Here is a 27,290-nt window from a genome sequence, read left to right on the forward strand (position 1 = left end):
AAAATACCATACCTTTGTTTGCTTGGACATCTGTTAAACGTGTTAGTCATCTAACAGATTTAGTTTTATAATTTTTTTAAAATTGTTGTTCTTTAAAAATCTCTGGAAAATTGCAGAAAGGCATTTGTAAAGAATTTGTGGTGAACCTATAAAAATTGTATTCACATAAAGGAGGTGTTAGATAATGTATCGACTAATCGATCTGGTCGTCATCATGTTCTTTTAAAAGATCGTCTGATGATACAGAGACAATAGATCTCGGCTCAGATTATAGCCACCTGTAGATCATATGACACATCCTTATGAGTTACATTGCAGTCTCACCGCTATGGAATATGTTACAGAACAATGCCAAACCTGCGAGATCTGCAGGCGGATCAGCCACAACTTCTGAGAGTGGTCGATTCTCTAGCAATGATGTACCTTTTGACAGCCTGCGTAAAGAGGCCTTGTTTGAGAGCACATCTTGTCGCAAACTCATCACTGAACATTTTCATAAGGTGAGTTGTTTGGTGGCCTAAAGATTTACCATTTGTTTCTTCGTTATTTGAGCAAAATGATTTTTGTAACATTTGTTCAGAAATAATTGTCTGTTGTCTGCTCTTGTCATAGTATTGGTTACGATGAAAGAAGACAATTCATAATTAGTTAAACTATTAGTAGACGACCGTTTGTGGTTTCATTATGACGCGCTTTTGAACTGTCAATCTATATTTGCTAAATAGTGTTCAGTTATCATTAAAGCAAATCTCATATTAATATAACTAGTACTCTGTCAGTCCCATTGGCCATGAGGGATCATCATGCGTAATAACTATGTGCACAAATATTCTTAGATGTAGAAAGATGGTCGCGTGATTGGCTGACAATCCGAGTATCTGAGTTCAATTCCCCTGCTTTGTAGTCATTATTCCTATCACTCTTAGCGTGACTACAGGCGGACATGGCTCTTATTATAGCAAAGATATATTGCTATATATTATACTGTAGTTATCTCCTCCGCTACTGAACATTTTTATACAGTTGCTTTCTCCTCCGCTACTGAACACGTTTTCTGGACAAAATACTTTTTATACTCTTAAACTATATAGTTATCTATTGTCTATATATATTTCTCAAAGTTTGTGTATGTGTCTGTGTATGTCCAGTTAAAGCTATTAAAATTTTGGAACTCTGATACCGCATTCTGATGGATTTGAACTCACAGAGATTGCAATGTTTTAAGTCGATGCGCTCTACCACTGAGCTATATTAGGCACACTGATCTAAGACATAATCAAATACTGTATAGCGTATGCACACGCTGAATGACGTATTTTTTGAAACTCCATGAATTCTACAAAATCTATGAAACATGATGCTCTTTCGTGTTTTTTTTTAAACTTCCGTTTTCATTTTTTCGTAAGGTTCAATTGCTAAGTCCGCGGTTAAGCCCAATTCTTTTCATGCAGACAGTTATATTATCTTCGTCAGAAGAGCCTCAACATTCTCGCTCCGTTCAGTCAGATAAAGACAGTACGATATCTCATTTGTACATTTATACCAGTATCGAGAGGTACCAGTATCATCGTATTCAAAGTTTTAATGGATAGTTTCCGTTGGAACAGTAACCTTTTTTGTACACACATACACTTCTATTAAGAATTGTTATTGTTGATTCAACTTATTTAGGATTCTCATTGTGTTTGCTCAGCTTGTATTAATTGTATCCTTACCAAATCATCTTTTATTGTAATTGTCGCAAAACCGACTTAATTTAGCAATTACTTGCTAAATATTTAACATTTACATTTAAACCCTTTATGGTTGCTTTATTTTTTTAAATTTATTTGACCTGCGCAGAACATCTTCCTCATGATATGAAGTTTGAAATCCTTGACAGTTGTTTTTATTTTCTGGCTCAATTTATTTCAACTACACAAAACACTTTTTTCATGATACGTAGTTTGAAAGAATAGCAAACGTTGTTATATGTTAAATAAAAATCAATTTTCTGTCCCAAAACTTTTTTATTACTCGAGCAACGCCCGGGTAATAAAAAAAGTTAATAAAAATTGTAATAATTGCCCGGGTAATAAAAACTTTGTTCTAGTTTATGAGTTTGATGTTTTTGCATTGATTTGGTTTAAAAAATATAATTTTTACATAATCTTTAGCATACTAGTTTTTATGTGCTTTAAAGTTGGATATTTCTGAACTAGACCAGTAGTATTCTGAGACTGTCTCCAGTCCAAATGTAAAACAATGAAAACACGAATGGCATCTTTCAATCATCTATTCAAAATTATCTCTTACCTTGGCTAGTACTGATATACCATTCTTTGCTTTCTCTTCAAAATATAACTCAAAGATGATAAAAATAGTTTACCACTTTTGAGTTGCTGAGTGACTAAATAAACCTGAAGGATGCGATTTTATTATATATCTTATTGTTTTTATTATATTTTAAAATGAGTTTTTACTTATTGATGCGGTTCCAGAAGTTCAGTGATGGGTTGGCCTGAAGAATGCATATTAACCAACTCCACTTTATTATTCTGTGTCTCTGTCTGTTTGTCTGCATCAGCGCTATGCGTTTCCACTTTTTTTGGATGATTTCATCCAAACTTATATGCTCCGTGCTTTCTGCCAAGTTGATAAAATATTTGGTTTCAAAACTCTCTGGTTCATGAGAAGCAGCCTCCTCAACACCCATCTGCAGGATGTCTGATTAAATATGAAAGAATTCTCAGGCATCGCCCGGCTCACCGCTAGTGTGTGTCAAAATGAATAATAACAACCACCAGTTACTAAAGGACTTGCTAGATGTTGTCAGTATCTCAAGTATTTTAGCCATAAGTTACAGTAGACTAACACGACATGATGAGTGCTGTGCTCATGGTTGATTTAATTGACAAATGTTGGATCAAATTTATCTAGTTTATAAATGATTTAATTTTTAATGCTTGAAGAATTTGATCTAATACTTCAAACATTTCATTATCTTATGTACATTGATTTATCTGGATGGAACATAATTAATACATGGAGTTATCTTTTCTACCAATGAATTAAATTCCATAACTTGCCATGAAATAGAGATTATAGTCTATTAGGCTGTAATTTTAAGATCGTTGAAGAAACAAATCCTATAGCATTGCCGCATTGTCACTAGGAAACGTTCTGTCTCAATTATTACCTTGACTGACTGACTAGCTTGGACTATTTAATATTTCCTGTGCTTACAGGGCTTCTTTATTCTCGCTTATCTTACATTTTGCATGGTTGCATTTACTGTATACTAAGATATCTGTTGCAGCTTTGCAGAGTTGTGCTCGGTCACAAAAATAACAAAAATGGATTCATTCAGCAAGCAATGATAAGTCTTCTTCCCAGATTGGCCGCATTTAGTCCTGAACAGTTTGTTAGCAAAATGTAAGTTGTCTTCTCTTTGGGTGTGTAAACCCATAATAATGTCACTCCTATCATAGCATGTTTGTCATTGCTAACTTTTAAAGAAACTCTAATTACAGAACTCCTACAGTGCAATCAATTATTCAAAGAGAAGACCTAATTGGTAAACTGTGCAACCAATCAGGCTGTTGCTAATGATATGCTGACAAAAGTCTTTTAATTTGCTAAATTAAATTACCATGACGATACGCCACCAATTTGAAATAACGTAAACAATATGAATTTATTTGTTACCAGTTCATAAATACACCTGCAGTGATTGTCACTGCTTTTAACACTTGTCACTATCGTAAGTCACTATCTTATCTGGTGTCACTGGCCACCATTTGCAACATGTCTCAACCGTCTTCATCTGGTTGCAACGGTGTTAATCACTTCTATTTTCTTACATGTCATTTTTCACCATCTAGGTACCTAAAGGTTGCCGTCAATTACCTGCTTATGCTGCTGAAGAGAGAGCGGGATAAAAGTGGACTTTTTACAGCTCTGGGGCTTGTTTGTGTTGCCGTAGGTAAAGATATCGCTCCGTATCTCAATGACATCTTGGACGTTGTTTCGACTTGTCTACCCAGGGATCTTTCACAAAAGTGAGTTTTCGTTCTTGGCATGAACTGTTTCCATATAGAAGTTCTATTTCAAAAGTGAAAACTGTTTGGCTATCGTCACGAGGCACTTTTATCTAAAGAATAGTTCATTTTCTGTTTTTGCTTCATGTTCTGTTTCTGCTTCTTATTGGTCATGAACATTTGTGGTAAGGGGGAGGTTTGTATATTTTTATACTCCAAATGTTTAGCAAATATCACTAGTTTTATGGTTTTAAAGTCGATCTCCCATGAAATTATCTCTACTAAGCACTCAGACAGGCCAGTGTGCTTTTTAAAGATCATTAGTTGTGCTGGTAAAGCAGAAAGAATAAAGATCTAACAGTTATTCTCTGACACTAGTGGGTCAAATGGTGCTAGTGATAGAGTGATTGTCTACCAGGCTGAATGGTATGAGTTCAAATCCTTCTTGTTACAATGTTTTATGTCAACATGTAACCGTGGCTGAAGAGCGTGACACACAACAGACACAAATTCTATCGTATTAATATATAGAAGATAACTTATCTACTGCCAAATCTGGATGTACTATAGATATATATATATATATATATATATATATATATATATATATATATATGTAATAGATATTGCATGTTGCCGAAATACGTTTGCCCAATATTCACCTGTTCACATGAGCTATCTCTCATCAACCATTTGTATACTTTAGATTTTGTCCAATAAATATCCTCGTCAAACAGCCAGTAGTGATAAATAATTAAACACGTTTTAAAATTTCATTATTAAAGAGGCAAGATAGTGGAAAGATGATGCGGTCATAATATAATACTAGCAGATGAGGCATGCGTAATTACGTCATGATAATCGGCAGTTTATTGCTATTTGCCAATTGTCTGTCACACATGGTTTCTGTTGGCTGGTGATTACCATGAGCTCGGTTGTTAGTTGATATGCTCATGAGCATTTTGTCCAGTGGACAAAACATGACTATAAATTGCTCACAGTTCACACTTCCTCAAAACTTACAACTTGCCTTATTATTATCATGAAAAAGCATTTTTTCAGGGTTTTATAGTTAATCCATTATAGTTATCTCCATTTTAGATATAACGATTACAGATATGACCATTATACATTATATATGACCATTTTAGATATGACCATTATATATATGACCAATTCAGATATGACAATTATAGATATGATCATTGTAAATATGATAATTATAGATGTGACCATTATAGATATGGCCGTTATAGATTTGACCGTTATTATTTATATATACAACCATTACAGATTAAGCCACTATAGATATGACCATTATATATATGACCATTATATATATGACCGTTACATATATGACCATTACGGATATGACCATTATACATCTAGATAATACCATGTTTTTATGTTTTAAGGAAACAGAAAAGCAACACTGTGGAGCCGTCAGTATTTACTTGTATTAGTCTGCTGGCTAGGGCCATGAAGAATGAGATTCATTTAAAAATACGAGAGTTGATGGGACCCATGCTACACGTTCCTCTCAGGTAAGGATACTCTATTCAGAGTATTGACAAAAAAGACTTGGTGCTTGTTTGCTCTGTATATATTCTGCTGTAAACCCTAGATGTGATGATTAGCATCGATAGATTGTGGCAGTTCGGTTTGGCAGCTGCTCAGGAAGAGATTGTTTGAACCTGAAGGCTTTTGTCATGTTCTCATTGCTATTTTAGAGTTTTTTACGTTTAGGCCAAATTTGCTCAGTCTAATATCAAAACATTGTCTGTGAAAAAAATCTGTCATGGCTGATGGCTCAACTTGAGGACTATTCCAAATATGTTTTGATATGTTTTGTATTGATTGGTGGATTAGGACCTAAGTTTGCCATTATGATTGTTTTGGGAAAATGGAGACAGAGAATATAAGATCATGACTAATGAATTTATGAGTTTTTGAGGTTTAAAAAAAATCTTTCAACCAATTGAGTCATAAAGTTCAAACTTTCCATTGAGCTGCAGAGATTTAGATGAGTTATTGGTTGTACAGCGGCCGGAATCGTTTTAGGGAACAAATTTAGTATCTCTAAAGTGCTAGCAGCCATTTGAATTTTTCCTACTGACTTTGTAAGGTTCCGGTCATCATTAGATGTATGAGAATCAGAGAATGCATCACAAAGGGTGGAAGAGCTAAGAAAACAAATTTCTCTGTCTGTTTGCTAACTATTGAGCAGTCACTCTCTTGTTGCAGCAGATGTGAAGCTTGTTAAGGTCGAGTGTAATCATAAATAAATGGATGTGTTTTAGTCCATCGCTGACAACAGCGCTAGAAGATATCGCTAAACACATTCCATCACTCCGGCGAGACATCAAAGATGGACTTCTACAGATGCTCAGCTTGATACTGACTGGTCGGCCACCTACACCTATAGGTTCAGCTAGACTGGCATTTCAGTCCGCAGGTGATCATACAGCATGGATCAACATTGCTAGTTTTTACCAAGTCTATTGTCAAAACGATATAAGCATTTATTTATTATAAATAAGCATATATAAGCATATTATAAGTATATTTATTAGAAAATTAAATTTTTTTTATGAAGATATAACTTTGTAAATCGGTGTGACTTCTGCTGTTGCCTTTGAAAGACCTCCATCAGCCCCTGAGACTGACTCACCAAACTGCTAGGGTTTGATCGAACTCATGTTAAGAACCACTGCTCTGAAGGTTATAAGCAATATAAGGCTTGCAGGAATGTACTTATCAAGTTCTGTAGCATATCTAGTCTGTCCAGCATACAATGTTAGATGAAACGTTGGATCCTGTGTATGCAGATGTCATTTGGTTATATGATATAAATTAGCATAATAAGTTTTGGGTTACTATAATACTATGAACTTATTAACTTATCAACTGAACTTTAGTGATTAGATCTTGACTGAGAGATTAGAGAATTGATTAGATCGTGTGCTTTGTTGTCAACAATCGGTTGGATCATGCATTGTTTTATAAATATTTGATTGAATCATGTGATATATACATGTATATGTCAACGCTATTTGACTAGTTCATGTGATGGTTTTCGTCAATATTTAACGGGATCGAGGGATAAATGTCATAAATATTTGATTGGATCAAGTACTATATAACAATAATCGAGTGGATTGGATCATTAAGTCATGAAGGTTGTGTTGTATCATATGTTTACAAAAGATTGTTTTTCCTCATACAGTTTGCCCCCTGATTCTACTTAGATCAGTTACCTAAATTATGAAATTATAAATTAAGTTTCATTTTCCAGCTTGTGGAAAACAGACAACTGCAACTAAGATTTGTCTTGCATAGGAATATCTACATTACTGCTACATTTTTCAGCTGTATATGACAGTGCTGGCTATGGCCATGACCTAACAAACATCACACTGGCCCTGAAAACCCTTGGTACATTTGACTTTGAAGGACATTCTTTAACAAAACTTCTGCGACACTGTGCTGATAACTTCTTAGCCTCAGATAATGAGGAAGTCAGACTCGAGGCTGTCAAAACTTGTTCCTCTCTCCTCACATATACCAGTGTAAGTTAGTTATTGGCTTATTCCATGCGTAGTTATAAAACCTTGATGACAAGTTAGGGATGTCTTGTCAGAGATAGTCCTTAGTTTTCAAATGTGACATACTATGTTTATCTGCGGCAGTCGAATCTTCTTTGACCCTGTCACAATCACATCTTCCTCTTTGACACTGTCACAATTACATCTTCCTCTTTGACACTGTCACAAACACATGTTTCTCTTTGACACTGTCACAATCACATCTTCCTCTTTGACACTGTCACAATCACATGTTTCTCTTTGACACTGTCACAATCACATCTTCCTCTTTGACACTGTCACAATCACATCTTCCTCTTTGACACTGTCACAATTACATCTTCCTCTTTGACACTGTCACAATCACATGTTTCTCTTTGACACTGTCACAATCACATCTCACATTTTCAACCAATCATAGCTTCACTTAATTTCCACTCACTGCCATATTTTTTTTACTTTTTCCTAATTTACAAATGTATGACACATTTGTAGCAAGCATGTTTGTGGCTAATGTCGGAGTTGTATGCTTTTTGCAGAAATCTTTGCAATCAGCTCAGGCCCAAACTGTAGCTGAAGTGCTTAATAAACTCCTTATTGTTGGAATTACTGACATGGGTGAGTAATTTTCATATACGTATATAGGTTTGAGTTGTTTTATCATACACACAAGTGAGTAGTTTTAATATACACAGACATGCACTGGTGTGCAATTTTTATATACATAAAGGTGAATCATTTTATATAGACATATGTGAATCGTTTTAATATACACCCAGGTGAATAATTTTAATATACACTGATACTCTCTGGTGTGTAATTTTTATATATACACAGGAGAATAATTTTTATATACACACAAATGAGATATTTTAATTCACATATTGGTGCATTCCTTTCATATGCACACAGATGAACCATGTTTATAAACCCATTTTTAAATTGTTTTCATATACATATGTGTGATTAATTTGATTATGCTCATTGATGATTTATTGCAATATATACATGGGCGTGTTGTCATGTTATAACTTATAAGTGCGAGTGAATAATGTTTTGATACTCACAGATGAGTCTTCTTTTTATACACTTTGGGGGGCTATTTTATTATACTTATGAGTGAGTTATGTTGCTATACCCATGTATGAACTATCATATTATACTCTTATGAGTGAGTTATGTTGTTTTACCCATGTATGAACTATCTTATTATACTCTTATGAGTGAGTTATGTCGCTATACCCATGTATGAACTATCATATTATACTCTTATGAGTGAGTTATGTCGCTATACCCATGTATAAACTATCATATTATACTCTTATGAGTGAGTTATATTGCTATACCCATGTATAAACTATCATATTATACTCTTATGAGTGAGTTATATTGCTATACCCATGTATAAACTATCATATACTCGTATTAGCGAGCTATGTTGCTATACCCATGTATAAACTATCATATTATACTCTTATGAGTGAGTTATGTTGTTTTACCCATGTATGAACTATCTTATTATACTCTTATGAGTGAGTTATGTCGCTATACCCATGTATAAACTATCATATTATACTCTTATGAGTGAGTTATATTGCTATACCCATGTATAAACTATCATATTATACTCTTATGAGTGAGTTATATTGCTATACCCATGTATAAACTATCATATACTCGTATTAGCGAGCTATGTTGCTATACCCATGTATAAACTATCATATACTCTTATTAGCGAGCTATGTTGCTATAGCCATGTATAAACTATCATATACTCTTATTAGCGAGCTATGTTGCTATACCCATGTATAAACTATCATATACTCTTATTAGCGAGCTATGTTGCTATACCCATGTATAAACTATCATATACTCTTGAGTGAGCTATGTTGCTATACCCATGTATAAACTATCATATACTCTTATGAGTGAGCTATGTTGCTATACCCATGTATAAACTATCATATACTCTTATGAGTGAGCTATGTTGCTATACCCATGTATAAACTATCATATACTCTTATTAGCGAGCTATGTTGCTATACCCATGTATAAACTATCATATACTCTTGAGTGAGCTATGTTGCTATACCCATGTATAAACTATCATATACTCTTATTAGCGAGCTATGTTGCTATACCCATGTATAAACTATCATATACTCTTATTAGCGAGCTATGTTGCTATACTCATGTATAAACTATCATATAATCTTATTAGTGAGCTATGTTGCTATACCCATGTATAAACTATCATATACTCTTATGAGTGAGCTATGTTGCTATACCCATGTATAAACTATCATATACTCGTATTAGCGAGCTATGTTGCTATACCCATGTATAAACTATCATATACTCTTATGAGTGAGCTATGTTGCTATACCCATGTATAAACTATCATATACTCTTATTAGCGAGCTATGTTGCTATACCTATGTATAAACTATCATATACTCTTATTAGCGAGCTATGTTGCTATACCCATGTATAAACTATCATATACTCTTATTAGCGAGCTATGTTGCTATACCCATGTATAAACTATCGTGTTATGTACTTTGATGAATCATCTCAACCCTCTTGGTCATCTCATCTTATTACAATCATTTATGGATAACCTTGCTATAAACATGAACGAGTCATATGGTCATTTAATTCTTTCAGTAGCTTATTGTTCTTCCATAGAACAATCGAACTCTCACAACTAATCTGTATTGGATCTCCTCTAGTCAGTGTGATGGACTGAGCTTTTGACATCGTAACTTTTTTGTCGGAAAACGGTAAATAAAATTTGGATTTACTACATCACATCTGTAAGGTCTTGTCACATTGTGTTGACATAGTTATTTTAATATTTCTATTTATTTTTTATTTGTTGTATGTATTTACTTTTACTTATTTACCAGACGGGGAGATTCGACGTTGCGTTCTCGAGTCCCTAAACAACGTGCAGTTTGAGCAGCATCTGGCTCAAGCTGAGAACCTTGCCTCTCTCTTCATCGCCCTCAATGATGAGAGGTTCGAAATTAGGAGCATCGCCATGGTGATGATCGGTAAACTGAGTAGGAAGAATCCTGCTTATGTTATGCCATCTCTTCGTAAAGTTTTAATACAGGTACATCAGGATGGTTAACTGTTTTATTTCTGGTTGTCGACTGCTCTTGTGGTTAGTTGCTCTCTTGTAGTGAAGAACTGATTTTTACAAGTGTTTTATTTTATGATTGAGAATTGTGTCATCTCTGATATCAAAATTACAAACCATTGCACTTGAAAAGCATAAAAAATTTTCAAACTTACTTTTATAGTTACTAGCTGTCTTTTTTTGCTTCTAAAATACAATCAATTCTCCACCTACAAGTTTAATTTAACTTGAAACCTGATCTAAATGTTTAAACTGTGATACATTGCAAGATAAGTGAAATATATTAAAACGGTTGCATGTTGGGGCGCCTTATCCTATTAGATTACGCTGTATTTTGTTTAATTGGTTCCACAACCTCAAGAAGTTCCAATAACTCCTCAACAAATGCTTCAGTTGATTACAAACAGCATTAAAACAAATGTATTGTATAAGATGTCTGTAAAAAAACAAATTAATGCTCAATAAAAAAAGGTTAGATTTTAGAGACAGGTCAATGAAGATGCATCCTTGCAAATGCAGGTGATAATAACGATACTTACCATAACTTACCGTAACTTACCGTAATTTACCGTAATTTACCGCAACTTAGATTACGCAGCCTTTAGATTAGCTTATTTTAATAAAATAATTTTCATTTGTGATTTTTACCGGTTATTTCACTTTTACTCTGGAAACTACGATGAAATTGTTATAGCGTAGGGTCAAGTATTTGCGCATATTTTCTATCGCACGTTGGAAAGTTTACAAACTAAGGCAAACATTGCAATTAAACGTCTGACTGCAGTGTTCAATTAAACTTAAATGTGGTTATTTATCGATGTTCATTCAATTTAAACATTGTTTGTTTTTATAATTGTGCTATTGATTGAATTAATTAGTGCAGTTTATTTGTCATACATATAGTATCTGCTTCAGTCAATTTGCTAAGAAATTAGAGTTGTCTTATCTTGCATAGTGTTAGTAGTTGTGCTATCTATTTCTAGCTGATTGCCGTTCTTGAACACAGTGGCATAGGCAGGGACAAAGAGCAGGCTGCCAATATGATTTACCTCCTCGTCCACAATGCTCCACGCATCATCAAACCGTATCTCAATGCAATAGTTGATGTTCTCATGTCCAAATTGAAGGAACTGAAGGAACCCGACCATAATATGGGTGTTTTGACTGCAGTACTTGAGGCTATTGGTGGTGTCTCCGAGGTAATCTTTCATAGCTCAACCTTGTTCAATTGCGATCAATAGGCTTTTCATAATGGTGTATTTACATTCTTTATGGAAAAAACAATAAGTAATTTAATATTAAATTGCACTGGATTTAAACTAAATCATTAAATTAAATTGTTCTGGATCTGAGATACATGATAAATAGCAGAGGGGAATGAATTTATAACTGGCTTTTATGCCAAATCGACCAAAATTTTCTAACTTCACAATTTCACTTTAGCATTCAACTAGATGAATGCCTGGTGCTGCCCGGGGAATAAAAAAGTCTTTGCAATGAAAATTTTATTGGCACATATTTTTTTCTGGTATGGCTTCACGCATAGCGCTAGCTGCAGTGTTAAGCCTGAAGCCCTGAAAGATTGGCATGTGCAATAAGTATGCACCCGATTACATCTATAGTATAGTATTTATTCCATATCATATATGTATAAACATGTATACAGACGGTTCCCAACTTACGAACATTCGAGTTACGAACAACGGTACATACGAACGCATGTACGTTGTTCGTAACTCAATTAACTTTCGAATTATTTGTTTGAACTTTGTTTGAACTTTACACACGTATTGTAAAGAGATTTGCCGGCCTTTACTTGGCAAGATCTCTACTAATAAATAAAGATAAGCGAGTGCCTGTAGTTTCATTCAGCTTTTAATTAGCGAAGGAAATTTCACTTGCCGAGGAGCATACGGCTATCTGCTCTGGTCAACTAAATGAGCGCACTCATTTATATACAATAATATCAACCATTCCGGCTAACGGCAAATGGTAAGAACACCGGCTAACAAGGTGAATGAATAGGACCGCTAGCTCGTTGGTATGACAACAATCTAAGCGACGATAGGTGATAGTGTTATGACGGTATATCAGATATAACAATAGCATAACGAGTGAAACAACGATATAATAAACGGACTACACATACAAAAAATAAGACAACAACGATAAGTGATAGCATAACGATTAAAACAACAATATAATAGAAAGGACAAGACATACAATTAATAAGAAATGCAGTGTCATGCCCCGGCGTCCACCAAAGTATTATTTCCATTTTATTAAATATTTTTTTAGTACAAACCAATACAAGTTAATTATACAAGCCTTAAACATACTTATATAAACCTTCAATATACTTATATAGGCCTTAAACATAAATTATACAAAATGTAGCACTGAAGCAACTTACGAACAAATTCACCTTACGAACAATCGTTCGGAACGTAACGCGTTCGTAGGTTGGGAACCGTCTGTATATATACTAGCAAAATGCCCGGCATTGCACGGGTATTAAAACAGCTTATAGACAATGGCAGGTAATGTAGTTGCCTGCCACTTGCCATTAGCCTGGCACATTGCCATTGGCGAATTTGAGTAAACTAGTAATGCTAAGCTTACTAATAAGAGCCATGAGGGCAAGCTTTAGTGACATTGCGTCGTAACGCAAAGTGCTATGCTATTTTTACCTACATATCGACTCATAGTGCACAATGAATCAATTGCATCTCACGTAGCTCAATGGGTTAGTTTATTGCCTTGGGAATGGGAGGTTCGGAGTTCAAATCTTCTGCCATAAGGATTCCTCATTCCAAGATTTTAATAGCTATAGCTGGACAGACTGATTCGCAGATATGCAGATTCACATATGTCGGCACACAAACTTTAAGATTTGTATATATAGATATAAGATATATATATATATGTTGAGTGTTCAATAAAATTGTATCAAATAAAATTAGAGTGATATAATATGCGTCTCTAGAACATACATGAACATCATTTTATTACTAGTAGTGTCGAAGCCTGACAAAAGGCATACTTATCGGCTAAAATCATGAAAGTGCCATATCTACTACAGCATTTCACAAGCTAAAGTGCCATATCTACTACAGCATTTCACAAGCTAAAGTGCCATATCTACTACAGCATTTCACAAGCTAAAGTGCCATATCTACCACAGCATTTCACAAGCTAAAGTGCCATATCTACTACAGCATTTCACAAGCTAAAGTGCCATATCTACTACAGCATTTCACAAGCTAAAGTGCCATATCTACTACAGCATTTCACAAGCTAAAGTGCCATATCTACTACAGCATTTCACAAGCTAAAGTGCCATATCTACCACAGCATTTCACAAGCTAAAGTGCCATATCTACTACAGCATTTCACAAGCTAAAGTGCCATATCTACTACAGTATTGATAAATGCACATGTGCACACAACTCCCGAAAATTATTCATCAACAATGAGACGAACCTTTGTCTCAAAATTTCATCAACAACTTTAACCATCATTTTGTAGAGTCGTTAAAGTATAATAATGATACAAAACATATATAAGCCTATTTAAATATGTTACCAAGTCTTTGTAACCCGTCGTTATTATCTTAAAACTAACCCATCTGATCGGATTATACACAAATAGACAGATTAATTTGGCTGAAAATCGTTATTAAAACTTGGTAAGCTTCACTTTATCAAAGTTAAAACCGGAAATTGAAACGCCGAGCGACAGAATAGAACGATTAAGTCGTGCGCATTTCACGAAAAAATAACGTGCACATTTCACCATTCTATAGCATTGTCGAATTGCCAAAGGTTTCTGTAATTAACGTAGGAGTACAGAAATCGTTTCATTTTTGCCGATTTCATAGTAACTGACATTTTAGACACATTTGAGTACTTCGGTATTCTAACTGATGTCCAACGCAGTGTAAGTAAAGGAAATGACGATGTTATTTTTTTCTAACGATTTTTATGAGATTATTACAATATTTAATTATAAGTTTGGATATTTTTCTTGATACTTCTTGATATTGCTAGCTATGACGTTTTAAAATGTAAAGAAAATTGTGCATTGGTTTTCTATTATTACTGTATTACTATTACTAAGTTTGGATAATTCTTTTTGATACTTCTTGATATTGTTAGCTATGACGTTTCGAAATGTAAACAAAATTGTGCATTGGTTTTATATTATTACTATATTAATAATATTGGTTATTCTAATAATATTAGTGCATTTTACTTCTAATATTGCATTTCTCCTATTGCAGGGGGAGAGATATAAACATATAATCTTTCCCTTTTATTATTGCTGTTTGTCATGACCAAACACTTTTTTAAATAGATTTTCTAAAAATCTATATAAATATCACTTTTTGATATTGTTAGCTATGACGTTTTGAAATGTAAACAAAATTGTGCATTGGTTTTATATTATTACTATATTAATAATATTAGTTATTCTAATAATATCAGTGCATTTCACTTCTAATATTGGCCAATATTGCATTTCTCCTATTGCAGGGGAGAGATATAAACGTATAATCTTTTCCTTTCATCATTGTTATTTGTTGTATATAATAACACCCACATCCAGTACATTCCAGCTACCATTGCAGTTATTCTATTGCACTGCAGTGCCATTTAACTGCTAATATTGCATTTCTCAACCATCAGTACCCTTTCTTTTTTCCAATGTCACTTTGGTCGTGGGCTGTATGACAGGGGAATTTCTAGTTTATTATATTTTAGTAGTTTAAATGCGCTTATGGTCATGAAATGAAGCGCTCTTGCAGGTCGGAGGACAGAAGATGCTGCAGTATGCGGATGATTTGTTAGTAGTCATCGAGTCAATGCTGGAGGATTCTAGTTCTACTCACAAACAGGAAGTAGTCATCCGCACGATGGGCCAAGTGGTGGCGAGTACAGGACTGGTGGTAGAGCCCTATAACAGATTCCCTAATCTCCTTACTATTCTCCTCAACATGCTTGTAACAGAACCAAAACCGAATGTTAGGAAGGAGGTTTGTTCCTTTTGTTTGTTTGTTTTATTTTACATTAAATCATAACATAACGAGATGATAGAAGGAAGGTGCAATGAGGGCCCATATGCGCAGTAGCATGGTTATTCGAGGTGCAAAGCCCGAGTTAACAGATTATATTGTTGATGAAGAAAACATGGATTGTCTAAGCAAAAAAAATCAGAACTAGTTTATTCCAGAGAGTCCAGCAAGTACTTCTTCCAAGCAGCCCTAAAATCATCATGACTCAATTTTCCTTAGCCAAATTGGCAAGGAATTCCATGCTGATGACACACGATAGGCAACCCGTCTATGGTCACCAGTTGAGGAAGAGGGTAGAAGTGGTAATGAAAATAAGGATTGACGAGTTTTGTAATGTGTTGGCAAGTTAATTGATATTTAAATTGTGTGAAGGATAAAAGACATATTAATTGGTATAGTTGTTGTATAGCTAAAACACGAGATCTTTTAAACAAAGGAGTTTATAGAAAACACGAGTTTTCATGATACATTATTCTAAGCAATCGCTTCTGGGTGACCAAAATTTTGTTTAAGTAGCTCATCAGAGGATTTCCCCATGATTCCAAGTAATAAACTATTTTACTGTTAACTAGAGTATCATATAAAAACAAAAGAGGCATTTCCGGTAAGATCATTGAGGCCTGGTAAATAAGTCCCAAGTTTTGTCGCAGTTGTTCTCTCACTAGTTCTATGTGTCTTGACCAGTTTAGTGTACTATCTATTGTAATGCCTAAAAATTTTATGCTCTCTGTCATTTGTATGTTTTGTCCATTCATGGAAATGTTTTTTGTTAATCAAAATTTATTTTGTTGATTTTGAATAACTATGAAATCCATCTTGTCAACATTCAATGTTAGTTTGTCTTGATCACACCAATTTTTTACCACATATAATTCTTTGTTTATTATAGCTATATTTTTATTCAAGTTTTTATCGTTTTAAAATAAGTTAGTATCATCAGAAAACAAGTAGTTTTAAATTTATCAGTACTATTTACAAGATCATTTATAAATAACAAAAACAGTGTTGATTCAAGAATGGGTTCTTGTGGTACTCAACATTTAATTACTAAAGGTTGGGATATTTTCTGAGATAGTGTAACACTTTGAAGACGATTCGATAGATAATTTTGAATTAATTCTAAACTCGAATGAGAAAAATTTATTTGTTTAAGCTTATTAATCAAGATTGAGTGATCTATTGTATCAAAAGCCTTTGAAAAGTCAATGAATATACCTTAAATTAATGCTTCACGAGTTCCTTTCCCTTTCTGAACTCCAAATTGAGATTCTGCACTAATGTTTTTTTTCAATAGTGTAGTTATGGATTTGTTGGTTTTTAAGATGCTCAAAAATTGTTGAAAAAACCAGCAGAATAGAAATAGGCCTATAGTTATTAGATAACAGCTTATCGCCTTTGTTTTTAAATATGGGTAAAACTTTAGCACATTTCATTTTTTGTGGGAAAACACATTGCTTTATGCTCATGTTGAATATGTAGGTCAATGGTTTTGATAACTCAAGTGAACATGTTTTCACTAATTTTCCCGAAATTCCATCTATACCTTCTGCTTTGTGTTCATTTAGATTTGCAATAACACTCTGAACAGTAAACTCATGAACTTGCACAAAATTAAAATTTGGGAATGTCTTCATCCCTGAAGCTTGATGCTTTATATTTGTATTAGAAAAAGCTTGCACAAGTCTGGGTCCTATCTCTGTAAAGTAAGTGTTAAATTTTGTAGCTGTTTGTTTGTCATCAGTTAATTCCTTGAAGAAGAGTCTAAAGCTTAGTAACTTTTGTTAAGCTTTACCTCGGTTTCATCCGCAAGCATTATTTATTAAATTTCAAAGCTTTCTCGGGTCATTAATTTTTGATATTTCATTACAATAATAATCAGCTTTTGCATTTTTGGTAAGTAATGAAACTTTATTTTTAGTCTTTATGTCGTTCTTTTTTTAAATTAGGACTAAAGGGGTAAGTTCTGTACTCGCCAAATAATCTGTCTTTCTTGTGTCCAAAAGAAGCTTTTTGGTCATCCAAAAGTTTTTAAAGTGTTTGGGACAAGAAGGAACTTTTCATAGCCTTCTACCCGCAGCAGTTTCACAGTTTCAGTATTTTCATTAAAATACTTTTGAGAAAATCATCAGCACAGTTTGGTTTCTTACAGTTTACTTTACAGAAATGCCCGATTTTATATATAACGCCTAATGCCCATATGCTTAACTCTTTTGCTATGGAAAATCCTTATAACGGCTCACCGTAGTACTTATAACGGCTCACCGTAGTACTTATAACGGCTCACCGTAGTACTTATAACGGCTCACCGTAGTACTTATAACGGCTCACCGTAGTACTTATAACGGCTCACCGTAGTACTTATAACGGCTCACCGTAGTACTTATAACGGCTCACCGTAGTACTTATGCAAAAACATTTATCGCGCGTTGCAGAGTCAACAAATCACCCGAAATGCTGTCACAATAAATTTAGGTAATTGGGTTATCATTTTGCCAAAAAACAGTTAGTTTTCTTTTTACTCCGAGCTCCCAGCATAATATCGCTGTTTCCAAACGTATTTATTTTTGGTTTAGGACGGATGAAGGATTTTTGCTAGTGAACTTCAACATCGAACCTCGGGTAATTCTGATAGACAATAGGGTCTGCGTTTTGGTTAAACGTCAAAAATGAAAGCATTTTTTTTGCAGTCTGTTTCAATAAATTACAAAAGTTAAATATGGCTTCTGTTTGTCATATACATCAATTTTTGTGCAGAATCTTTTGCTGATTAAAACAAACTTTAGATTAAAGCTCTATTATAGTAACTCTAGCTTTTACAGCTAAAACACTAAGTGTATGTCAGCAAAATAAATTCAGCAAAAACAAATTTCGTCAGAGCGAACAAAAAATTTCAAATGCAAGAGTTGCAAGTGTGCAAGAGTTGATCCAATCAGACCGGAATGGTAACAATCAACGTTGAGTTGACTAAAATCAGAACAAAAACTGACAAAACATGTCATACTAAAAAAGCCGTTTACTTTTGTAGGTGACAGCTTATAGAATAGATATTTCAATGGTTGATTAAAAGTTTAACCCTTTCATGGGCCAATTTTCAGGACTATATCAGGCCCCCGTGGGCGAATTAATTTTCCGGAAAATCAATTTCTTTTAAAAGGTTTATACACTCTTTTGTATGTTATTGTGTGCATATATCTATGTATAAACATGCATATGTATACATGTATATGTCCAGATGTATATATATATATATATATCTATATATTATAAATGAGTAAAAATGTATAACATAAAAATATTTATATATGTAGATCTACCAAGATAAATATATATATTGTATATCTTTTTATGATACAAGTGTACACTTTAATAAGCACAATTTCTGTATACTATATCCAGAAGCATTCTCTTTTACAAAGGCCTACATCACAGTCTTTGCACCATGTGCTTATTCTTGTCTTTTTGTACCAATCACACAGCATCTACTGGAGTAAATACTGGACCTGTCACTATTACAAACTGATGAATGGTAGGAGATTTATCTCTTTTTATATTGGTAATATTCTTTCAGGCACTAACATCACCCCACCAACCTCATCATCATTACTGCTACCAGCTTTTTTATCAATATCACTTCCAGATGTAAAATAATTACAATCACAATTTGAACCTGATTTATTGTCATCTCTGGCTACTAAATCTAAAAAGTCACAGTCAGCTGCGATTCTCTTAGCAACTCCGGTACTAGTACTTGCTGTATTAGAATAATCACGGAGAGTTCTCTTAGAAGTCGTCATGACGATAAACTAAAATAAAACTCTTGAAGCTTTCAGTAAATAACAACTAAAACAGAACCAAAAAGAAAAATAATTGAAAATTATTTAGAACGGTTTTCTAATTTTTTTCGCAATTTTTATTCATTTATTACTGCTAAAAATGATCGTTTTGTGCAAATAGAATAATTTTTTTAGAGGCTAACCAAAGCCAATATATCATAGCTTGCTATCGATCGAAAAAGTAAACAAAAAACGGCATTTAGCTAACCAAAAGCCGTAATAAAAGAAATATATTTTTCTAGCGACAAAATTGTTGCTCTGCCCATTTGAAGGAGTATCGCGAAGCGACAAAAATGTCGCTTTGCCCGCGAAAGGGTTAATCTTTTTGCAATAAGTAATTAACATTGCAAGTTAGTTAGCAAAGCTGTTAACAACCTGCAATAACCCTCACATTATGTTTCTGACATAGGAAGGTTTGCATATGTGGGTTCAGGGTTATGCGTGTATTATATGGTGCCATTGCCGTTAAATTCTCTGCAGGTTATAAGACTGCTTGGTTTGCTGGGTGCCCTTGACCCTTATCGCCATAAAGTGAACCTTGGTACCATCGGGGGGTTGGAGGCAGCCGGTGCTGTTGTACTCAGCATGTGGGAGCCAGGGGGAGAGAGAAGTGATCGCGCTGGTAAGTTACTGGTATAACTACAACTACTACATAGTATAACTACTACATTGTATAACTACTACTACTATAACTACTACTACTATAACTAATACATGGTATAACTACTACATGGAGTGGTACTCCTTTGTTTGTACATTCAAACTGTCGTATTTTGTAGCGAATATTCTTAACATTGTTAGTATGCCGGAGGGGGGGGGGCTAAGCTGAATATTACGGATTTAAATTCCTATACGATGTCTTCTTTTTTCCCAACCTCCAACCAAGGCTGTGGACAGACAGATGGACAAAAAGACAGATGGACAGACGGACACAGCTTTTATTATAGTACAAATTATGTTGTAGCATCAAGAATGAACTTATACAAAATTTTTATAGATTTTATCAGAAAGTATCGGTACTTTTCTATCATGTGCCAATTTTTTATTTTTAAGGTGATCTGAGTGCCAGGATGTTTCTAGATTAAAATCGATAAAATTTGATCAATTGAAAGTATCAATAATGATACGATGTATTATTTACCCATCAACAGTTAGGAGTGAGAGATGGTTGAAGTGATAATCTTTACCATAATAAGGGTATTGTTCATCCATCTGTGCCAAACTATACAGGACTCAGAACTATACAGGACTCAGAACTATACAGGACTCAGAACTATACAGGACTCAGAACTATACAGGACTCAGAACTATACAGGACTCAAACTATACAGGTCTCAGAACTATACAGGACTCAGAACTATACAGGACTCAGAACTATACAGGACTCAGAACTATACAGGACTCAGAACTATACAGGACTCAAAACTATACAGGACTCAGAACTATACAGGTCTCAGAACTATACAGGACTCAGAACTATACAGGACTCAGAACTATACAGGACTCAGAACTATACAGGACTCAGAACTATACAGGACTCAGAACTATACAGGACTCAGAACTATACAGGACTCAGAACTATACAGGACTCAGAACTATACAGGACTCAGAACTATACAGGACTCAGAACTATACAGGACTCAGAACTATACAGGACTCAGAACTATACAGGACTCAGAACTATACAGGACTCAGAACTATACAGGTCTCAGAACTATACAGGACTCAAACCCACTGCACTCAGTTTTACTACTCATCACTCTGCCACCTGCACCAAGCATTAACCTTCTTGGATTTGGGAATAATTGTGCACATATTTATTCCTCCGTGCTCTATCGGCGCACCTGACGATCTCTCACAGCTAGATTGTCAGGGTAGTAGTCCATCCATTCGCGCGTCTGCCTGTCTGTCTGAAGCCACAATTAAAGGTCGTAAAAAAAGATTGCATCATAGAGGATTTGAAGCCATTCGTTATAATGAGTTTAGCCCTTTCATCTCTGTAATGTTAAGCTTGTTGCCTTAGCAGGTAGGGCTATTTATACAATATGCCATGTGTTTTTGTTGTAGACATAACTACCAATGAAATGCTGGTATCCATGCCAACGGCCACCTTAGATGAGTTTTACCCAGCAGTAGCCATTGCTTGCATGATGAGGATCATCAATGAACCTAGTCTGGGCCAGTTTCATCTCCAAGCTGTTGCGGGCATCAACATTATATTCAAGTCTCTTGGTAATAATCCAACAACTACAAGAGAATATATATATAGTATGGTGGGGTGCTGTTAGTCACAGCTAGGGCTAACAGGGCATACTTAGGGAGTGCACGATGTATAGGATGTGAATGTGTACCAGGATACCACTGTATCAGGATATCACTGTACCAGGATACCAATGTACTTTACAGTGGTATCCTGGTACCACTGTATCAGGATACCACTGTACTTTACTACTTGTGTGATGCCTTTTTGTCAGAAGGAAATATATTTAACTATTTCAACTATTAAACCTTACTATTTCACATGATAGCATTGTGAAGGTCCCCTTGAATTGAATGCATACCATAAGCCAACACTTTATGGCTGGAGGTAAGAACTTAGAATATTATAAGCATCAGGTCAAAAGTTATTCAAATGTGTAAACTCTGCATGAGTAATAAAAAACTCCTTGGAGCCTATCAGTAATAGCTGTGGCTGAGATTACGCTCATTTTCATGAATTCTGTGTTGTTCGTGCCGCATAGCCCACAGAGTCTGATGCCTTAGTAGTTGGTGTCTATGGCCAGACACAAACAACATATTTCATAGGTTTCTGAGATTTTAAATAATATAAAAAAATCTGACTTTCAAGCATTTTCAGCTTCTACATGCCTGTATGTTCCGCAATATTTTGCAGGCAATAACAGCGTGCAGTACATATCACAGGTTGTACCTGCGTGTCTCAAAGTTATGAGAGAAAATGAATCAGTTCGTCAGGTGAGTTCATAGCTGACAGTTAATATGGATTGTTGTGAGTTACCCTCTCATTTAGTTCTTATGAACATCTTTATTACCTAAAACAGCTCATTCTAAATTGTATAATTGTAGCAATTAGTCTTCTTTTAAACAATACACATTCAAAGACGTGTTCCTTGTGTTTAGAGATCAGGCATGACAATCACTAACCAACCTATCTTTAAATTATTTGAGACATCTGTAGCTCTGTATCTGAGGCTATATTTGAGACATCTGTAGCTCTGTATCTGAGGCTATATTTGAGACATCTGTAGCAATGTATCTGAGGCTATATTTGAGACATCTGTAGCAATGTATCTGAGGCTATATTTGAGAGATCTGTAGCTCTGTATCTAAGGCTGTATTTGAGACATCTGTAGCTCTGTATCTGAGGCTATATTTGAGACATCTGTAGCTCTGTATCTGAGGCTATATTTGAGACATCTGTAGCTCTGTATCTAAGGCTGTATTTGAGACATCTGTAGCTCTGTATCTGATGCTATATTTGAGACATCTGTAGCAATGTATCTGAGGCTATATTTGAGACATCTGTAGCTCTGTATCTGAGGCTATATTTGAGACATCTGTAGCTCTGTATCTGAGGCTGTATTTGAGACATCTGTAGCTCTGTATCTGAGGCTATATTTGAGACATCTGTAGCTCTGTATCTAAGGCTGTATTTGAGACATCTGTAGCTCTGTATCTGAGGCTATATTTGAGACATCTGTAGCAATGTATCTGAGGCTATATTTGAGACATCTGTAGCAATGTATCTGAGGCTATATTTGAGACATCTGTAGCTCTGTATCTGAGGCTGTATTTGAGACATCTATAGCTCTGTATCTGAGGCTTTATTTGAAGTATTATTCCAACAATCATGAGCAAATACCAAAGGAAGTATGTCAATGTAAAGTAAGGCAGGTAACACTGCGACTTAAGCGCGATGGCCAATGTCATTACGAGAGAGACAAACAGGAAGTGCAACTATTGGCGTCATTTTTAGAGAAGTCTTTTTTTCTGACTTTTTTCTTTGTTTGAACTGGGATAAAATTTCTGTCGATTTTAATCTTGAAACATGCTGGCAGTCAGATCACTTGAAACAACAAACAAAATCTCAAATGATTGAAAAATAACTATACATTCTGATAGAAAGTGATGAGATCACATCTTCAACACGATTTTGTGTTGCAGAGTATGTTTTACATGTACTTACCAAATATTAAGACATTTTGAAGGTCTTCTTGTAACGTCATAATTTGTGCATGTTTTGTTTCTAATTTGAAATACTTCTGGAGTCTTATTTAGGTAGCTGATGGCATGTGTGCTTGTGTCTGCCATTGATGAAAGAGTTAGCGACGTGCCAACCTTATGAATGGTAGAATCCTGTAAAACTGATAGCTGAATTTATTACTAATTTTACTCAATCAACCTAAATCTTTGTCGAGACAGACGAAAAACCACCTTCAATTGCATCGCGTTTGATCTAATGCTATCACTTCCCATGAGTTACTAGGTATTGAAATAGTAAGAGATGCCTTAAAGGTCTGATCTAATGCTATCACTTCCCATGAGTTACTAGGTATTGAAATAGTAAGAGATGCCTTAAAGGTTTGCGTCAAGTTTGTTGTTAATGCTCAAATCTCAAGCTTGGTTCCTTTTATTTCCTTTGGTGCTGCTTTTTTTACATACTGCATTTTTATTAACTTTAGCAGAAGTAAGAATCAGTCCAGAAGTCAATTGTGAATGGTTGAATCATTTAGGAACTCAGACAAGCATTTTGTGAACGCTGGTCTGCAGGGAGTGCATGTAAATAGTCTGCTAACTTATTCAAACTGTTTTTAAGTTGGTGGTGAAGCATTCTTGTGCATCTTATCAGGTTACAAAAGGAAAAATACTTCAAATGTCTTGAATTAAGTGAATTGGTAACAAAAAACTTACAAACTAAACATTTGTTGCTTTCCTTCAAACTAATTTTGTTAAACTTTTTGACCAAACTAAGATACTATTTCTTAGTTTTAGCACCCATATGTGCTGCCACCGTTTGTAGCAACATTATCACAGGGCAATAGATTTAACCAATCACATTGCATGTACAGTTGTTACACCTTTCTCCAGGCTGCATACTCTGATAAATGGGCAAACGAATGGACCCTCCGCCCTTAGTCATGCTTGCAGAGATTTGAGTAGTACCAAAGAACTGTTAGCTTCTCTGAACTCTTTAAGATTGCAGTTGTTGATGAGAAAAATGATTTAGTTTATACCTCTACGCTATTTGTATATTTGTATATGGAATGAATATACATATATACTGAGAAGTCTAAAACCAAAATGTAAAAATTCATTTCTGGCTAGAGACACCAATATTATTACAAATCTGTCTGACATTGAGCAAGTACTGGTCAGCATTGGTATAATGAAAACATATGACTTAGATGAAGTCATACTATTAAATCATATTGACAACAGTATGGCTTGAGATGATAGTATGGTTAGATCTTAGTTTATATTCATCTTATAATACACGTTTCTCAACAGACTATGTATGATTTAAGTATGTTTGAACTTGTCATCTACATGTATGTAAACTCTAACATTTGACATTCACAGTTTCATCAAAGACTGCGCTACTTGTATGCTTGTTGCTTTTCAGTTCCTTTTCACCCAACTCAGCAATGTCATCACCATTGTGAAGCTGCACATCAAGCCATACCTATCAGACATCTTCTCCATTATTGACATCACTTGGGCGAGCAGTCTGCAGACCCCTGAGCAATCGGAGAACATACAGGTCTTGCAGTCTAACTTGTTTTTGTCTTGCAGTTTAACTTGTTTCATTTCCATTTCATCTGATGTTATAGTTTGGTTGATCATTAAGTCTACTGCTTAGTTGGTTTTAATATAACCATTGATGAATAGTTTTTATTTAGAACTTAGTGGTTGTCTTTCATAGACTGATTACTCATTGTTGTTTTTTGTTGGTCACTTCGGATTGTTCTGTTCATGCTTTTTCAGCTTTTAATTTTTGTGTGGATGAGAATCTTTTTAACTAAATCATTCATGTTGAATTAGAATAATGATGTCATCAGAGTAAAGGTAGCTGTTCATATCATAAACTATCTGTACTCAATGACATCATCAACTACTTCTGCTCCAATGACATCATCATACTCTGATGACATCATCAGCTACTTATTCTCTGATGACATCATCATACTCTGGTGACATCATCAGCAACCTATACTCTGATGACATCATCAACTACCTATACTCTGATGACATCATCAGCTACTTATACTCTGATGACATCATCAACTACCTGTACTCTGATGGCATGATTGACTCTGTGTTGTTTGTCAATGCACTTTTAACAGTAGCATATGGCATTCAGTTTAGTTTGTTGTTGACAGAAAACAATGATTGCTCTGCTGAGAACTACTGTTGCCTCTATAGAGACAGAGTTTAAACTCTACCTACCTGATATAATTCCTCACATGCTCAAGGTTTTCATTTCGGACAAGTCACCACAACGCACCATCATTAAGGAGGTAAGACACCTGCTTTCTTTATCTAAGCCTTCTACTCTTTCACCTTCATGACAGGAGGGCAACCCTTAGTCTGTGTAAACCATCCATCATTAAGGAAGGAAGCAGCTGCCTAGGCTGCTTAATTATTTAACTCTTTCACCACTCAGAAAAAAAGCACCTGCTTAGTCTGTCTATTTTTTTTACTTTTCCATCATCAAAGACGGTGGGCACTTGCTTACTCTGTTTAACCTGTCTGCTTTTATGATAGGAAGGCCCAATTTAATCTGCCTCGTCGTTTTATTTTACCATCAATGAGATGAAGCTCTTGCTAATAACTGGTGCAAGTCAGTATTTGCCTACATAGATTACCTAATTAACAAATGGCATTCATCCTTGTTCTATACACCTTTTACTTTTCTACTAGCTAAGAGGAAGGGCACCTGTTTGCTCTCTCATCTTATTCTCACACTGCTGCTAACAGCTTATGCTGTCCACTCAGTATGCTAAATCTTTCACCTCTTTTCTCAAATATAAACCCGACTGCTTACTTCGTAGAACATTTCTGTTCTGTTTAATACCAAGTACTCAAATACATTCGGCTCTGTTCATGATTCTGTAAGATTTTTGTAATTGTTTACTCTTAGTTGAGCCTCTGTTGTTTTTCCAATGGTAGTACATCTCTAATTATGTCTTGTATGTCATTTTGTTAGAGAATCATGCATGTCGATATTGTGATTGGCTTATAATCATGCATGTCGATATTGTGATTGGTTTATAATCAAACTCAAATCTCATTTAATTCTTAAATTCTTGTAATAAAGTTAGTAAGTAAAAGCCATGCTGTTATCAAGTTGATGTGGTGTGTCAGTACCAAATCTGTAGCTTTTAATAACCCGTGTACTAAATCTATCAAATCAATAATATATAGCGCTGTCTGCCAACCCATGTACCAAGTTGTGTTCATATATCAAATCAATAATATATAGCGCTGTCTGCCAACCCATGTACCAAATTGTGCTCATATATCAAATCAATAATATATAGCACTGTTTGCCAACACATGTACTAAATTGTGTTCATATATCAAATCATCAATTATTTAATTAATTAATTAAATTAA

At 34.7% G+C, this 27,290-nt stretch overlaps 1 protein-coding gene across 1 annotated transcript in view; it reads left to right on the forward strand.

Moving 5' to 3' along the window:
- Positions 1-27,290, forward strand: part of LOC137403673 (serine/threonine-protein kinase mTOR-like) — an 89,187-nt gene that overhangs the window by 23,196 nt on the left and 38,701 nt on the right. Inside the window, exons 9-23 of the mRNA XM_068089672.1 lie at positions 345-500; positions 3,299-3,414; positions 3,864-4,040; positions 5,435-5,563; positions 6,320-6,474; positions 7,389-7,588; positions 8,143-8,221; positions 10,513-10,721; positions 11,732-11,947; positions 15,556-15,783; positions 20,136-20,277; positions 21,723-21,887; positions 22,549-22,628; positions 25,297-25,434; positions 26,054-26,191. Of these exons, the coding sequence (XP_067945773.1) occupies positions 345-500; positions 3,299-3,414; positions 3,864-4,040; positions 5,435-5,563; positions 6,320-6,474; positions 7,389-7,588; positions 8,143-8,221; positions 10,513-10,721; positions 11,732-11,947; positions 15,556-15,783; positions 20,136-20,277; positions 21,723-21,887; positions 22,549-22,628; positions 25,297-25,434; positions 26,054-26,191 (2,328 nt within the window). The remainder of the gene's footprint in view (positions 1-344; positions 501-3,298; positions 3,415-3,863; positions 4,041-5,434; positions 5,564-6,319; positions 6,475-7,388; positions 7,589-8,142; positions 8,222-10,512; positions 10,722-11,731; positions 11,948-15,555; positions 15,784-20,135; positions 20,278-21,722; positions 21,888-22,548; positions 22,629-25,296; positions 25,435-26,053; positions 26,192-27,290) is intronic.

Source organism: Watersipora subatra, chromosome 9, assembly GCF_963576615.1.
Source record: "Watersipora subatra chromosome 9, tzWatSuba1.1, whole genome shotgun sequence".
Classification (NCBI taxonomy): Eukaryota; Metazoa; Bryozoa; class Gymnolaemata; order Cheilostomatida; family Watersiporidae; genus Watersipora; species Watersipora subatra.